Raw genomic sequence first — 15,560 nt, 5'->3', positions numbered from 1 at the left:
AGCTATTAGCAATGGACTTGAACTGTTACAAATGTTATCAAAACCAGACACTAGGGTGTGCCAACGAGGATGTTGGACCCTTGGACCTTTTAAAATTGTAAGGCTAATGACAATACTTAATGGGCCAAACCAGATAATAATTGTTAATGGTGGACTTGAGCTATTTACAAATGGTATCAGAACCAGCATCGGGCTATGTGCCAACGAGAACACTAGCCCCTAGATTGTGAGATCTCACATCAGTTAGAGAGGAGAACGAAGCATTCCTTATAAGAGTGTATAAATCTCTCCTTCATATATGCGTTTTAAAACCATGAGGCTGACAACAATACGTAACAAGTCAAAATCGGTTAATATTTGTTAGTAGTGAACTTGGACGGTTACAAAAGGAGTGTTGAAGCTGGTCGGAAAAAAAAAGGCAATAAGGGCATTCAATTATTGATTTACTAGCAATAGCAAGGAGAATCCTCACAAAATTGACAAGAAATTAAGAAAGAAAGAAAGAACAATATAGATTATACAATCAAAGAAGCAAAACAAATGCTCCACTAACTAAACAACTCCCATTCTAACAAAGACAACTTCCTTAAAAAACATATACTTTGTGATGAACATGGACTTCTTCAACAGTTTGTCCTGTTTTTCCATTCTTTCACTTGAGAAAGAACTTCCAAATCTCTCGGTCCGTCATCTCCTCGACCAAGTGAGCTCCAAAAACGCCTTCCTCATCGACCAAACTCCTCAAATGCCTCGCTCCGTTATTGAAACCGACGTAGTTCTTCTTTGTGGCCAAGTACAACACTCCATAAGGAGGCCTCACACACTGATTTTCAACAAAAAAGATGATTAATTCAAAGGTATTAGACGTTCGTTTTAGTCTTCGACGTATAGAGAATTACCTTTTTTATCAGTGCATATAGCTTCTTCAAAGAGTTGAGTGAATACGGGATTTCTGCCATTAAAACGATATCGTATCCGCCTTCTTCCTGACCGATCTCGTTAGCCCTCTCCCATGCTCGACTTGCTGATAGTTTCCTCGATCTTCTTGAAGAAGACTCGTGGCCGATGATGCTACCGTCTTGACTGCTGCAACCATCCATAAAATCTTCTTCTGAGAAGCTCAAGCTCATTCCGGTGGGTGCTTCGAATCCATCACCCCGAACTACAGATAAGACTGTTGGGAGCTCTTCCCAGTCACCAGCATAAAAATGTACTGATGGGGTCAAAGCATGTCGGGACGGAGTTAAGGGGCTCTCTGGCTGTCGACTCTGCCTGTCCCGAGCTTGTTCGAGATTTGCAAGGACATTCGGTATGGTTGTGCATCTAATAGTTTCTGCACTCATGTCTTGAAAGTGCACTATGCTTGCTCCCTGTAAGAAGATTGAAAGCTGAGGTATAAGAACAGTTCCTTGAAAAATAAAAGGCAAAGCCATGACACCTCTTCTATATAATTCTACAATAAACAGACTTCAACTTTCATTTCCTTCTAAACCAACAAAAATCCATTCCCTATTTCAACATTAACCTTCTACTCCTGTGCTTGCATTCTAAGCCCACCGCTAGCAGATATTGTCTGCTTTGGCTCGTTACGTATCGTCGTCAGCCTCATAATTTTAAAAGGTGTCTACTAGGAAGAGGTTTTCACACCCTTATAAATAATGCTTCATTCCCCTCCCCGACCGATGTGGGATCTCACAATCCACCCCCCTTGAGGACCAGCGTCCTCGCTGGCACATCACCCAGTGTCTGGCTCTAATACCATTTGTAACAGTCTATGCCTACCGCTAGCAGATATTGTCCGTTTTAGCCCATTACATATTGTCGTCGGCCTCACGGTTTTAAAACGCGTCTACTAGGATGAGGTTTACACACCCTTTATAAGGAATATGCTTCGCTCCCCTCCCCAACTGATGTGGGATCTCACAATCCACCCCCTTGGTGGCCAGCATCCTCGCTAGCACACTGCCCAGTGTCTAGCTCTGAGACCATTTATAACAGTCCAAGCCCACCGCTAGCAAATATGTCTGCTTTGGTCTGTTACGTATCGCCGTCAACCTCACAGTTTTAAAACGCGTCTACTAGGAAGAGGTTTCCACACCCTTATAAGGAATGCTTCGTTCCCCTCCCCAACTGATGTGGGATCTCACAATCCACCCCTCTTGGGAGCCCAGTGTCCTAGCTAGCACATCGCCCCGTGTCTAACTCAGATACCATTTGTAAGAGCCCAAACCCACCGCTAGCAGATATTGTCCGTTTTGGCCCATTACGTATCGTCGTCAACCTCACGGTTTTAAAACGCATCTACTAGGAAGAGGTTTCCACACCCTTATAAGGAATGTTTCATTCTTCTCCCCAACCGATGTGGGATCTTACAGTTACGCACCGAGAAAGCACACTACAAAGACTTGTTGAACGCTCGTAAACAAAACAAATAGTTGAAACCCTATAACAAATCATGTCAATGTATCTTTATCAAAATCTTAGTAAGGATTGATAACATCTAAGAAAGTATTCATATGCTTCTTCATAGTCCTTGGCTACATTATATCTTTTTGTAACATATTAAACAATGGTGAATAAATAACAATGATGATTTGAATACTCTCAAACCATTCAAACTCCACATTTAGAGTAATTTGTACGAAGGAACTACACACCACAAGCACATTTCAAATGAAATTTTTTCACACAACTTTACTTGATTGAATTCGCAGTTAGAACGCTCATAATAGGAAGAAAATAAGCGACCGAAGTAAGAAAAACATATTTAACAACTATCAGACATGGTGCTTACTATCGAAGAATATACGTATAGAGACGGATTAAAGATGGTTTAAAGGTACCTTGAGGCAAGCAAACACCCCAGGAAGTCCATAGCTACAACCCAGCTGCAAATACCAACTAAAGAGGTTAGCTTAGAAATCAGCAACACCCCAGACTGATGTGTTATTAGTTGTTTCAGTGGATTAGAGCACTCCAAGGCTCCACATGTTGACATAGCATAATAGAAAGGGCAACCGTTCTCAATAGAACATAAAGTAATAATTCAAGCAATATGCTTGGGCCAGCAGAGTTAGGGAAAAACACATATGCACAGAGAGGAAGGCATCCTACATGTAACGGAGAGATTGCCTTGGTCGTCCTTCCTTGAATGAGACGACAAGATACAAAACACGATGACTTAAATCAGCGTTAGAACTAATACGAAATGTACTAATGGTGCCTGCCTCGTCCCTTTCGGCCCTCACTTTGATAAGCTTGAAAAGATTCTATCTCATAAAGTTTAGGGAAGGAAATGAGGAATCCACTAACAGCCCAAGCCCACCGTTGGCTAAAAAAATTAGGGGCGTTACAGTTGGCATCAAAGCCAAACACGGGGCTCTGTGCCAGCGAGGACGCTGGGCCCGGAATGGGGGTGGATTGTGAAATCCCACGTCGATCAGAGAGAGGAACGAGTGTCAGCGAAGACGCTGGATCCTGAAGAAGGGTGGATTGGGAGATCCCACATCGATAGGAGAGGGGAACGAGTGTCAGCGAGGACGCTAGACCCCAAAGGAGAGTGGACTGTGAGATCCCACAACAGTCGGGGAGAAGAACGAAACATTCTTCATAAGGGTGTGGAAACCTCTCCCTAGCAAACACGTTTTAAAATCTTGAGGGAAAGCCCAGAGATAACAATATCTACTAGTAGTGGGCTTGGGCTATTACAGAAACACACCCGAACAATCATTTACACAAGACAAAATGTTTTGAAATCTAATTAATCATGCACAATAAGGTCGCCCGATTTAAAGTTACTATAATGGATTATAACCTCAAGTACTTTTTTGCCTCTAAAGCTCAGCTGTCCATCACAAATCTCATATTTAAGAACATTAACCAGATACATGGAACTGTCCCAAGATTTCAAATGACCTGCATAATAAAGATATATTTCAACCTTAACGACACATGTATAACCGTAAAAGTTATGGTAACTCTTGATTCTAAAACAGATTTTTAAAAGAAAATTAGATCTCAGGTAGCTATGACTGTAGAAAGTATAAAAGTACCTTCAGGTTTTGAAGATGTAGACTCCGAGCTATTCAAGCCCATTATATCGGCAACGCTAAATCTACCCTGGAGAGAACGACGCCAATTAGCATAAATGAAGAGCTGCGGGGTTTTTAGCTTACGAATTGCTGATAAAGTTCCATTATAGTTTGTTCGAGTAATCGTATCCAGGAAAAGCAAGAATCGCCTCGAACTATCCGATGAACACACGATATAGAATAATTGGCATAACCGCTAACAAATGAAAGAAGTACCTTAAAGACATTGAGACCTTGCAAATCTACGTTCTCCCCTGCATATTTGTATGGAAGAGCTGTCTGATAAAGGTTAAGGAAGTGTTAATGGTATTCCAAAAGTAGGCGTTAAAACGAAAAAACAAATGGAATCGTTAATTGAAACGATCTAGATTATACAGGTTTGATTACTAAAAATTGTTTTTCGTAGTTATGAGAGGTACTTTGCAATAACAGGAAGAGAAGTATAAATGAATTGCCTTTGAAGGGAGAATCTCCACAGCTGGTGAGGGGAGATGGACATCTCTCTCTGAAATGGAAGGACTGCTGTGGCTTCCTTTATCTTGGGGCACCAAGCCAGGCAAGCACTGGGCTAGCAATGATGGTGCTCTCATTATATCTTGAGAAATTAAAAGATAACCTGCAGCATTGTAAGGTCAATTTATAAACAAGCAGTGGTTTAAATACTCACCAAGCATAATATTCTCACCCCGACCCGAGACCGTAATACAAACGCCCAAATGTAGATCCTGTTTTTATAAAGGAAAAAATAACTTTATTTACTATAGGGTAAGCTCATCCAGAAAAGGGTTCCTTCCATGGTAGGAGGGAGGACCATAGACACCTAAGATCCAATTAGAGAAGTCTAAGAAGCTTGAAGTTGGCACGGTTAGGAATCACGACTCTCCATAATGGTATGATATTGTTTCCCTAGAAGGCCTCATACCAATGGAGATGTATTCCTTACTTTAAATCAAGAAAAACTTATGCTAGTGATCCAGATTATTTTCATCCATAACTCTAACTTTTACTAGCTTTTTTGTGTGTTCTATTGTATTGAAAACAAATTATAATACACATACAAACAACATACAATTCACCAAACAGACTTTGTAATCATATTCTTTGTAGAAATTGTACTATGATTTGAAATTTTACGGTAAGTACCACATCAAGTCTTTGATGCAAAGAGTTCAAATTAAAATGATGATATGAAAGTAAAGCGTTTTCAAGCCTAAAATGGAAAATTAATTGAAAACCATCTTCGGGTAGACACCAAATGTGAGATCCCACATCGATTGGAGAGGAGAATAAACATTATTTATAAGGGTGTGGAAACCTCCTACTAGCAGACGCGTTTTAAAAACCTTGAGGGGAAGCTCGAAAGGGAAACCTAAAGAGGACAATATCTGCTAGCAGTGGGCTTGGGTTGTTACAAATAGTATCAAAGCTAGATACCGGATGGTGTGCCAGCGAGGACACTGGGTCCCGAAGGGGGTGGTTTGTGAGATCCCACATCGATTGGAGAGGGGAACGAAGGGTGTGGAAACCTCTCACTAGCAGACACATTTTAAAAACCATGAGGGGAAGGCCGAAAGGGAAACCAAAGAGGACAATATCTACCAATGGTGGCTTCGGTTGTTACAAATAGTATCAAAGCCAAACACCGAGTGGTGTGCCAACGAGGACACTGGGCCCTAAAGGGGGTGGATTGTGAGATGCCACATCGATTGGAGAGGAGAACGAAGCATTCTTTATCAGGGTGGGGAGACCGAAAGGGGAAAGGGAAATCCCAAAGAGGACAATATCTGCTAAAACTATAAATTCAACCTCTGTATCTACAAAATCCACCCTGAAACCTAAGCTGATGAAGAGTAACAAAACATGACAACAATTAAGAGCCAAGAACACTGATCTAAACAGTTCGATTACTCAACCAAAACTCCAAGAACCCGGGACCCAGAACACAAAATTACAGCTCCCCAATGTAAGAAGAACAAGAAAACAAGAAAACCCAAATCTCCAAATACGTAAAGAACGCAATCAGCAAAATCCAATAGAGAAATAAAAACCCCATGAAAGCAAAGAAAGCTACTCACCCACGGAGCTAATTGCAATAGCGAAGGGAAAATCCAGGGAAACTATGAGACGATCGAAGACCCAGAAACGTATTATAGTCAGAGATACGATTAGGCATTAGGAAACTCCGCGATTTCAGAGAAGAAAATATCGGTTCGGTTTCCAATCGAAGTCAAAAAGAATACAACGCCGAGAAAGAAACTTTCACACCTGAACAGAGAAGCTTCGATTAAGACCTTCACTCCAAATTGCAAAATGTCCACATTACCCCTCTAACTTCTACTATTGTCGAATTTACCCGGATTGGTTGAGTTGAGAGTCATGGTTGACACTGCAGTAATTACAGGGAAAAGACGAGGGTATTCTCGGTAGAAGCGTGTAATTGGGATTAGAAAGTCAACGGTGGACGTTAAAGTGGCGATTCGGTCGGTCGTTTCATCGGCATCTTCACCAGCAGGTGTACGGAGATTCTCTGACCTTTGCTCTTTGGTTGCCACGTGTGCAATGATTAGTGATCTTTTGGTAGAAAGTTTCAGTTTAAGAGGGGTTTTAGGTCTAATTAAATTATTGTTAATCTTCAACCGTTAATTCGGATCATTGTCTGGCTTGCATATTTGTATGGTTTAAAATTGACTATTGTAGCGATTCACGTAAAGACATAGTAAAACATTATATGGTATTTAACTTTCTCGGAATTTTAGTTGAAAGTTATAAACACTTGATTGATAATGTTTGAAGTTATGTATGAATCGGAACAAGTCAGGATTAAGTTTAACTAATTTTGTTGATTTTTTCGGGCTGATCGTGGACTTTAAATTGTTGGCCTTTTTTTGACTATTGACTGTACTTTGTTGACTTGTCTGGTTGACCATAAACTTATGTTCTTTAGTAACCGGTGTGAATGGAAATGTTGGGTTGACGGATTTTCTCTTTGTTTGAGTGCCAAGAATGCATGACGTTTAGGTAAATGTATCTTGCACGAAACTCGTGGAATCATTTAACTTGGTCGATTATCAAATTTGTAAGTTGATTTGACTTCGGGTTTGAAGTCTTTTTCATCTAGATACTTGACCACTAACGATAATCCTAAATTGCTACACCTTGAGTGTTGCTTTGTGGGTACGAGAAGTTTGTATTTGTGCTCCAATTGTAAAGGTAGGTAAAGATCACCTTATTTATTGGACTGGTCCGATCTTAAAACATGCTCAAGCTCCATCAAAGCCAAAGTTTAGTATGTCGTTTAAAGTTCTAATTGAACCTCAATCATGCACATCCAACTCTTAATAGATAAGTTTGGCCTATTGGATCAAAGTTTGGATTGACTCCGTGGATAGATCATTCGTAAAAGTCCAAGCCCACCGCTAGCAAATAAAACCATTTACTACCATCTTAAACCTCATTGTCAGCCTCACGATTTGGGTTGGCCCGTTACGTTTTAAACAAGCCCACCGTGGATTGATCAAAGTTTGGGTTGGCCCGTTACGTTTCACTATCAGCCTCACGATTTTAAAACCATCTACTAGGGAGAGGTTTTTACACTCTTATAAATAATGTTTCATTCCTCTCTTCAACCGATGTGAGACTCACAATCCACCCTCTTGGGGGCCTAGTGTCCTCGCTGACACACCGTCTGGTGTCTGGCTCTCGTACCATTTGTAACCGCTCAAGCCCACCCCAGTAGATATTATCCGTTTTAGTTCGTTACGTATCACCATAAACCTATTGTTTTAAAATGCGTCTTCTATGAAGAAGTTTCCCCACTAAAGAATGTTTGGTTGCCCTCCTCGATAATCTCATATCATTCAATAGTATATTTAATACATTTAAAAATATATATATATATATATTTTTTATTTTCTCACTTAAATGTTATTGAAATATTTTGAATTTATATTTCCTATTTAATTTAATTAAAATTTTTTGTTTCTTTTTATTAAAATAAAAATATTGATACAATGGCAAGTTCATGCTTAGCTTACTCGTTTCATCTTCATCCAGAGATAACAGAACATCATCAAACTCTGAACCGAATCCCTCGCGTCCATCCAACTCACGAAGCCCTAACAACGATTCGATCGGAACTTCTTCTGCTTCAATTCTATCATCTCCGACAAAGCCGATCTCGAGTTGAAGACAAGCCTCCTCTCCGGCGCTTGATTCATAGTTATTGCCGACCGTGATATCGGAATCCAGCGGAGTTCAGAGACGTAGCAGAAGATTTAAACTCCTTTTTCCGTGGTGAAATCGAAAACCAGTCCCAATCCTTCATCGATTTTATGTACGAGCGGCCAGAACAACGGTTCTTCACCGTCAACATCTTCGATTGCTACAAATCCTGCTAATTTCACTCCGAAATCGAAACCGCTCCGAAATGACGGACTCGGAAAACAAAACCGAAACCAATCGAAATCGAACTCTCCATCCGGAATCAGCTTTGAATCTGAAGATTCAGCAAAGACAACAAGAAGGCAGGAAATGAGTTCATAAGACTCCAGCGGCTCTCGGAAAACGGAAGCGGAGAAGACGACGGGGAATCTAAAGATAGCCGCATTGATTCACCTCCATCAGAGGTGGTCTCCTCTGCAACTTGTTCAAAGGAACTATTGGAGCCATCACTCTGATCGGCGGTAATGGAAGAGATTTCCATGTAATCGGCACGGCGAGTTTAGACGGCAAGGAAAGCAGATTCTGATGAGATATTGAAGGTAATATTCTTCTCTGTTCATCTTGGAAGCTCTTGTGATTTCTGCTAATCTATTTTGCGTTGGGGAAAATTGGGCTTAAATTTTCATATTATTATTATATTAAAAAAATAATAAAAGCTACAATAATTTTAATTCATCTGTCCAAAAATAATAATAATTTGTATTTAATAGAATAATTAAGTTTAATTTTATGTTTAAGTTTAATTTAAAAATTTTAAAAACTTTTAATTTTATATTTAATAAGTCAATAAAAATTTAAAAATATTTAATACGTCAAAATTTTGTTATACCCCAAATAAAAAAAATTTAGAGACCAAAATTCTATAAATTTATATATAATTATAATACTTAATTAAATAAATCTAAAAAATAAAAATAATAAAAAACCAAAACTTCCTTAAATATTCTAGAAGGCACACACCCTCATGATTTTACCATTAAAGCAGCCTTGGATTAGTGGTTGGGTCAACTAATCAAAACACACCACACTGTGACACTCTCTCATATGATATGAGAAATTATTTAGGATAGACCGCTACAATGAAGTTAAATTTTTAACATTGTTGGATGTAGTAGTGTTCGAGTTTATATATCTTGTGATTTGTAAAGAGATGGTAGGTTTCCACGTCCATATCGAACCCTTATTAAATTTAAAAGCTAGACATATTGTAGCGGGCTAGATGATCAGTCCTGAGCTCAAAATTTCCATGAAGAAAGGGGTGGAGTTTCGGATTGGTTCCAAGTGGAAATGTCATCGCCATATCTGCCTCCTTGAACTCCATCAGCTAAAGCATAAGCTTCAAGTTCAGCCCTCTCTTGTGGGCTAAGTTTGAGCGATAAAGCTCTAATGTTCGAATCAAGATTTGAAATCTTTGTAGTTCCGGGAATGGGAGCCACGTCGTGTCCTTGGTTGTGAACCCATGCCAGAGCCAACTGGGATGGGCTGCATCCTTTTCTTCCTGCCAATTCCCTCACTTTCTCGAATATGTTGTTGTTGTGCTCCAAGTTTTGTGCTTGGAAACGTGGGAGTTTCTGAAATTACCAAATGATTCAAAATTATGATGCTGAGTTAACTATTCGAACACTCAATAAGGAAGCTATGTCTTCACCTTTCTGTAGTCATCATCTGTTAAGTTTTGAACGAAGTTGGCCCCAGATGATAGAAAACCCCTTCCTAGAGGGCTGTATGCCACAATTCCAATGCCTAATTCCCTATCAACATACCATACCAAAAGTCAGTTTATGATCATCCATGTCATTGACAAAGATTTTTCCAATACCTGCACATAGGAATGATGTCTTGTTCGACATCTTGTGCCCACAAAGACCACTCGAGTTGAACCGCTGAAATGGGATGAACTGCATGAGCTCTTCTAATGGTAGACGTCGAGGCTTCAGACAAACCAATGTACCTTATTTTCCCTTCTTCAACCAGTTTCTTCAACTCCCCAATCTAAAAAGAAAACCATTAGTGATCACACATCAGTTAGGAGAATTGAAAACTTTTTCTCACCTCAGTTACGAGAATGAATGAAACAATAGTGTGGAAACCTCTCCCTAACAAACGCACTTTAAAATCTTCTAGGAAAAGCTTGAAAAGACAATTTAAAGAGGACGATATGTGCTAGTGGTAGGCTTGGGCTGTTACAAATAGTATCAGAGCCAGACACTATGTGTCAGCGAGGAGGCTGAGCCTCGAAGGGGTGAACACGAGGCGGTGTGCCAGCAAAGACGCTAGACCTCAAAGGGATGAATTGGGGAGTCTCACATCGATCAGAGAAGGGGACGAGTGCCAGTGAGGACACTAAGTCCCGAAGAGGGTGGATTGTGAGATCTTGTTTATAAGGATAGGGAAAAGTTACTTTTCCCTAGTAGACGCTTTTTAAAAATTTTGAGGGTAGCTAGAAAGAAGAAGTCTAAAAAGAACAACCCAGAGAGAAAAAAAGTTAACTTACTGTGACTTCAATGGGAACTTTAGTGTCAATCCGATGCTGATAATAGAGATCAATATAATCCACCCCAAGCCGCTCCAAGCTGGCCTCACACGCCGCCCTAACATACTCTGGTTCGCCATGCACCTCGAAGTTACCATCAACCAGATGGAGTCCAAATTTGGTAGCCAACTGAACCTTCTCCCTAACCCCAGTAGCCTTAAGAGCCTTTCCAACGAGGATCTCATTGGTGAAAGGCCCATAAATGTCAGAGGTATCCAAGAAGGAAACGCCACTTGCGACGGCATGGTGGATGAGGGCGATCATGTCTTCTTCGGGCTTAGCAGGGCCATAGTATGAGGACATGCCCATGCAGCCGAGCCCCTGCGCGGACACTTCAAGGCCTTGAGACCCCAGCTTGATTGTTTGAACCATAATTTCAATTCTTGGTGGGATTTGAGGAGTTGGGGGCTCTGATTTATAGGAGAGGAGAGTGATGGGTGCAGTGTAGGGGAAGGGGAAGCTTCCTATGAGGCTGGTAGTGGTTGGAGGAGGTGCGTCACCTCTTGCGTTTTTGTGTGCTGTTTTTCAATTGAACTGTATTTGTTCAAATCTTCTTTTGAAGATTCCATTTTCGATATTAGGTGATAGAATTTTTTAATTAGATGGTGTTTGTTGAATCTTTCTCCTTCATCGTTTTCCTTAACTAATAATTATATCACTTTCTCCTTAGTTTTTGTGTAGTTATATTAGGTGATACAATTTTTTAATGAGATGGTGTTCGTTGGTCTTCGGTATATAAATAAAAAATATTATCTTTATTGATATTGAGCCTTTTACGGACATCAAACACAAAGTCATAAGAGATTACACTCAAAGTGAACAATATCATATCCAATTCGGAGATCTGATGGATATCAAGTTTCTTATAAAAATCAAAGACAAAGCCATAAAAGCTTATATTCAAAGTGAACAATAATCATACCAATACCAATATGAAAGTCTCGTATTCCTATCACTATCAGCTTTCCCCGGTAGATTTCATTGTTTGGTTATCAAGAAGTGGAGCAACATCACAATCTTGCTCAATTGCTTCTCCGTTGTTACAACCCTCCATGTAAGCTAGCGTTATGATAGCACATGTTTGGCAGTTTTTACCATCAAATACACAAAGAGCAAAAGATAGACTATTTGATCAGCTCAATTTAATTTCAATTTAATTTTACTGTTAGTAGCTATTGTCTGCCTCGACCCTTTATGTATCGCGTCAGTCTCATGATTTTAAAACGTGTTTACTAGGGAGAAGATTTCACACCTTATAAGGAATGTTTCATTTCCCTCTCCTGTGGTATCTCACAATCCACTCTCTTAATGGCCCAGCGCTATCGTTGGTACACTGCTCGGTGTTTGCTTTGATACCATTTATAACAGCTCAATCTCACTACTAGTAGATATTGTCCACTTTTACCGGTTACATATCGTCGTCAACCTCACGATCCGTCACCCACAAATTGGTCGGAGAGAAGGAAACAAATCATTCTTTATAAGGTGTGTAGAAACCTCTCCCTTGTAGACACGTTTTAAAACCGTGAGGCTGACATTGATACATAATGGGTTAAAGCAGACAACATCTACTAACGATGAGCTCAGCTAAAGAAGACAACATCTACTAATGATGAGCTTGAGCTGATACAAAATCTCGACTCCATCTCACTCAATCCTCACAAGTGTATCACCCCGTTTCTCTCGTACCCTGGTACCACTACTATTTAAGAGAAAGCAAAGACTTGGAAAAGCCTAAAACTTCATTCAATCACAACTCAAAATACATAAGGACTCAAATGCTCAAAAACAACAACTTAAGCTAATTAACATAGCAACAACTTCATGATTAAGAGACTCTGAATACTAAACTTTATCCACTGATCTAATTTCCACAATGAAACTCTGGCGCTATATCATGGATGAGCCGATGAGCCATGATTTGATATGTCTTTTGTGTCAAATGAATCCCATCCCAACTAATATGCTTATCAGGATCAGAACAAACTGGCACTCTTGGAAATCCACATATTTGCATCACATTAAAGCTGTAATCACCTCCCATTCCACAACAAGACTTATGCAACAATGTTCTATCAAATCCTATAAACAACACAAATCAGATACAACATATAATAACATTCAAAAGATTTCTTAGGTAAAACGAAACGTACCGAGCAAAGAAGCGTGTCGAAAAACCCAGAATAATGCATTATAGTAATCACCGTAAGTAATGATCACATTTCGATTCTCTTTCTTCAACAACTTGATAGCTTGTTTTAGCTTGCTATTATGATAACTTGCTAAATCGTTGAAATCCTTTAAACAGTGAAACTCGTCGTAAGCAGTTGAATCATTGGTTTGGAAACCGGTAAGGTAGATCGGTAGGCAACCCATTGAAAAGTGCCCTGGAATAATAACTCGAGTAGCACCATAACTGATGACCCTCTACATAACACGAAACACGAACACGAATTGTAATTAACGAAAACAGAGAGAGTTGCTCAAATCAAGCTAAGTTTGGATATCATACTTTAGTAGCATCCATTATTGTTTGTACAACTCGAGGTACCATATCTTTTACTTGGGTAACAGTTTTGCCTTCAAATAGAGCATAATTATAATCATTTCCTCCAATCTCCCCCATGAAGAATAATGCATGTTTTAGCTTCTTAGTACAATCTGCACAGAAATATATGAAAGTTAGTATAAGATGATGGGATTTTGGAGGAAAACAGTGTAGATTTGAGCAAAAACTGACCTGTTTTGTTAGAACAGATAGTGTTGAGATGGGAACGCATCCAATCAAGCTGTTTACTTAGAGATGTGTTGGTAACAGGAGATGAGATGTTGTTTTGAGCTAGAACGTTTAAAGGCAAAGCTGTAGAGCCAGCCACTGCAAAGTTCACTCCATGAGTGAATGATGCCTTCTTTTTCAAGTAGGGATTCACTAATGGAAGTCCAGCTGACAAAGCTGTATTGAAAAAGAATGGTTAGTCTTTCTTCGATCAGTTTCTAGACGTTTTCTCAACAATGGAGTTAGAGGCTTGAGTATATGTTGCCCGTGCCAATGATGACTCAGGTTTTTGTTGGCTGACTTACTAAACGTTTTCTAAAACTTTCTCCGACCCTGTAATCTAAAACCTTTTCTCAAGAACGAGGTTAGAGACTTGAACATACATCGCCCGTGTCAATGATGACTCAGGCTTTAGTTGGCTGACTTACTAAACGTTTTCTAAAACTTTCTCTAACCCTTTAATCTATAACATTTTCTCAAAAACGGGGTTAGAGACTTGAACATACCTAGCTCGTGCCAGTGACAACTCAGGTTTTAGCTGACTGACTTACTAAACGTTTTCTACTTTCTTTAACCCGTAATTTAAAACATTTTCTCAAGAACGAGGTTAGAGACTTGAGCATATGTTACTCGTGCCAATAATGACTCAGGTTTTAGTTGGCTAACTTCCTAAACATTTTCTAAAACTTTCTCTAACTCCGTAATCTAAAACCTTTTCTCTAAAAGGGGTTAGAGACTGGAGTATACGTCACTCGTACGAATAACGATTCAAGTTTTAGTTAGCTGACTTACCTGAAGGTGAAGGTGAGACAAATTTTAGTTAGCTTAAGTTACTCAGTAAGTAATATGGTTCAAAATCTCTCTTTTTTATCTTCAATGTGATGAGAACAGAGGCTAAACAAAGAGATAGCAAACAAAAACAAAGAGTAAAGAAAAGTTACCAAAATAATCAACCATGAGTAAGCCATTAGAACACCTTCCAGTGGCCTTCTTGAAGAAGGTCTTGCCATAAGGAAGATGAGAGAAAGGAGTTGCAGGGTTCTCACGTATGAGATTCCCAGTGTCTGCCAAGGAGTCCCCAAACTGAAATATGGCATCGAACTTGCAGCCTTTTAGACCAAAACAATCAGACCCAAATGGAAATACAAGCAGAAGAAGAAGAAGAGGTAAGAAAGAAGCCGCCATTGTTAAGTAATCAAGAAAGCTTGATGCATTAGTTTGAGTGATTCGATGAACTGAAAGAATGGGTTATTTATAAGCAGCAGCTGAATTTGGTTCACCCATTTGGTAAATTCTTATTTGACCGAGAATTGAACTGGATGGGGAGCTTCAAAAGGATTGATATTATCCTCTTCTCAGTATTAAATTCCACCTTTGAGTTGGAAACAGATTGAAGCTTTGTTTTGCACGTTCTTTAAAGCTTTTCTTAAACAACGTGTTGAAGATGATGAGAAATTTAAGTGTTGTTTCTATTGAAATTTGAGCCTTTTGAAGAGCGTGCTATGCTCATCACCAAGCTTGATGTTGCAAGGAAGATAGCTTATTTGAAGCACTACAACCATCCTTGGTGATGTTGCAAGGAAGATAGCTTATTTGAAGCACTACAACAATGGGATTGATAAGATCATTTATTAAAGTTGTTGGAAGAAAAATAACTTGATTGACTATTTAATACGATTAAATAATGTATAAGAGAATTAGGAAACAATATTTTTTCGTATCGCGAAACTTTTAAATATGATTTATATATCATTAAATTTTTTTTGAAAGGAGAACAAAACATTTTTTAGAAAGATATGAAAACGCGGATATGAAAACCTCTAGACACGTTTTAAAACTGAGGCTGACAGTGTGATATGTAATGGACTAAAAAGACATTATCTACCAACAATAGCCTTAGACTGTTACGATTGATATCAGAACCAGACACCTAGCAGTG

At 39.3% G+C, this 15,560-nt stretch overlaps 3 protein-coding genes across 3 annotated transcripts; all 3 read right to left on the bottom strand.

Annotated features, from left to right (window-relative positions):
• Positions 1 to 407: 407 nt before the first annotated feature.
• Positions 408 to 6,358, bottom strand: LOC111791793 (histidine protein methyltransferase 1 homolog). Its single transcript, XM_023673274.1, has 8 exons — positions 6,166 to 6,358; positions 4,547 to 4,705; positions 4,308 to 4,370; positions 4,053 to 4,119; positions 3,815 to 3,915; positions 2,844 to 2,888; positions 900 to 1,370; positions 408 to 823 (listed from the first exon to the last, which is right to left on the bottom strand). Exons 2-8 carry the CDS (start codon positions 4,679 to 4,681, stop codon positions 653 to 655), a joined length of 1,053 nt encoding a protein of 350 aa, XP_023529042.1. The 5' UTR covers positions 4,682 to 4,705; positions 6,166 to 6,358; the 3' UTR covers positions 408 to 652.
• Positions 6,359 to 9,253: 2,895 nt separating this feature from the next.
• LOC111789623 (probable aldo-keto reductase 2) lies at positions 9,254 to 11,460 on the bottom strand. Its single transcript, XM_023670256.1, has 4 exons — positions 10,807 to 11,460; positions 10,132 to 10,304; positions 9,961 to 10,063; positions 9,254 to 9,883 (listed from the first exon to the last, which is right to left on the bottom strand). Exons 1-4 carry the CDS (start codon positions 11,215 to 11,217, stop codon positions 9,548 to 9,550), a joined length of 1,023 nt encoding a protein of 340 aa, XP_023526024.1. The 5' UTR covers positions 11,218 to 11,460; the 3' UTR covers positions 9,254 to 9,547.
• A 1,098-nt stretch (positions 11,461 to 12,558) lies between these two features.
• On the bottom strand, positions 12,559 to 14,839 carry LOC111789622 (GDSL esterase/lipase At5g03980-like). Its single transcript, XM_023670255.1, has 5 exons — positions 14,563 to 14,839; positions 13,586 to 13,798; positions 13,358 to 13,506; positions 12,999 to 13,272; positions 12,559 to 12,927 (listed from the first exon to the last, which is right to left on the bottom strand). The coding sequence occupies exons 1-5, from the start codon at positions 14,804 to 14,806 to the stop codon at positions 12,710 to 12,712; spliced, it is 1,098 nt and encodes a 365-aa protein (XP_023526023.1). The 5' UTR covers positions 14,807 to 14,839; the 3' UTR covers positions 12,559 to 12,709.
• Positions 14,840 to 15,560: the final 721 nt, after the last annotated feature.

The sequence above is a fragment of the Cucurbita pepo genome, chromosome LG03 (genome assembly GCF_002806865.2).
Source record: "Cucurbita pepo subsp. pepo cultivar mu-cu-16 chromosome LG03, ASM280686v2, whole genome shotgun sequence".
Taxonomy (NCBI): Eukaryota; Viridiplantae; Streptophyta; class Magnoliopsida; order Cucurbitales; family Cucurbitaceae; genus Cucurbita; species Cucurbita pepo.
Note: the sequence above shows the minus strand (reverse complement) of the source record. Positions and strands in the feature narration are given on the sequence as shown.

Coding starts and splice junctions, on each gene's coding strand:
- LOC111791793 (XM_023673274.1), bottom strand. CDS start 4,681: ATGAGAGCACCATCATTGCTAGCCCAGTGCTTGCCTGGCTTGGTGCCC. Junction 3,916..4,052: donor TACATCTTCAAAACCTGAAG/GTACTTTTATAC, acceptor TTTATTATGCAG/GTCATTTGAAATCTTGGGAC. Junction 824..899: donor TATATGCACTGATAAAAAAG/GTAATTCTCTAT, acceptor GTTGAAAATCAG/TGTGTGAGGCCTCCTTATGG.
- LOC111789622 (XM_023670255.1), bottom strand. CDS start 14,806: ATGGCGGCTTCTTTCTTACCTCTTCTTCTTCTTCTGCTTGTATTTCCA. Junction 13,799..14,562: donor ACTCATGGTTGATTATTTTG/GTAACTTTTCTT, acceptor TTTTCAATACAG/CTTTGTCAGCTGGACTTCCA. Junction 13,507..13,585: donor TATCTGTTCTAACAAAACAG/GTCAGTTTTTGC, acceptor ATTTCTGTGCAG/ATTGTACTAAGAAGCTAAAA.
- LOC111789623 (XM_023670256.1), bottom strand. CDS start 11,217: ATGGTTCAAACAATCAAGCTGGGGTCTCAAGGCCTTGAAGTGTCCGCG. Junction 10,064..10,131: donor GACATCATTCCTATGTGCAG/GTATTGGAAAAA, acceptor GTATGTTGATAG/GGAATTAGGCATTGGAATTG. Junction 9,884..9,960: donor CAGATGATGACTACAGAAAG/GTGAAGACATAG, acceptor TGGTAATTTCAG/AAACTCCCACGTTTCCAAGC.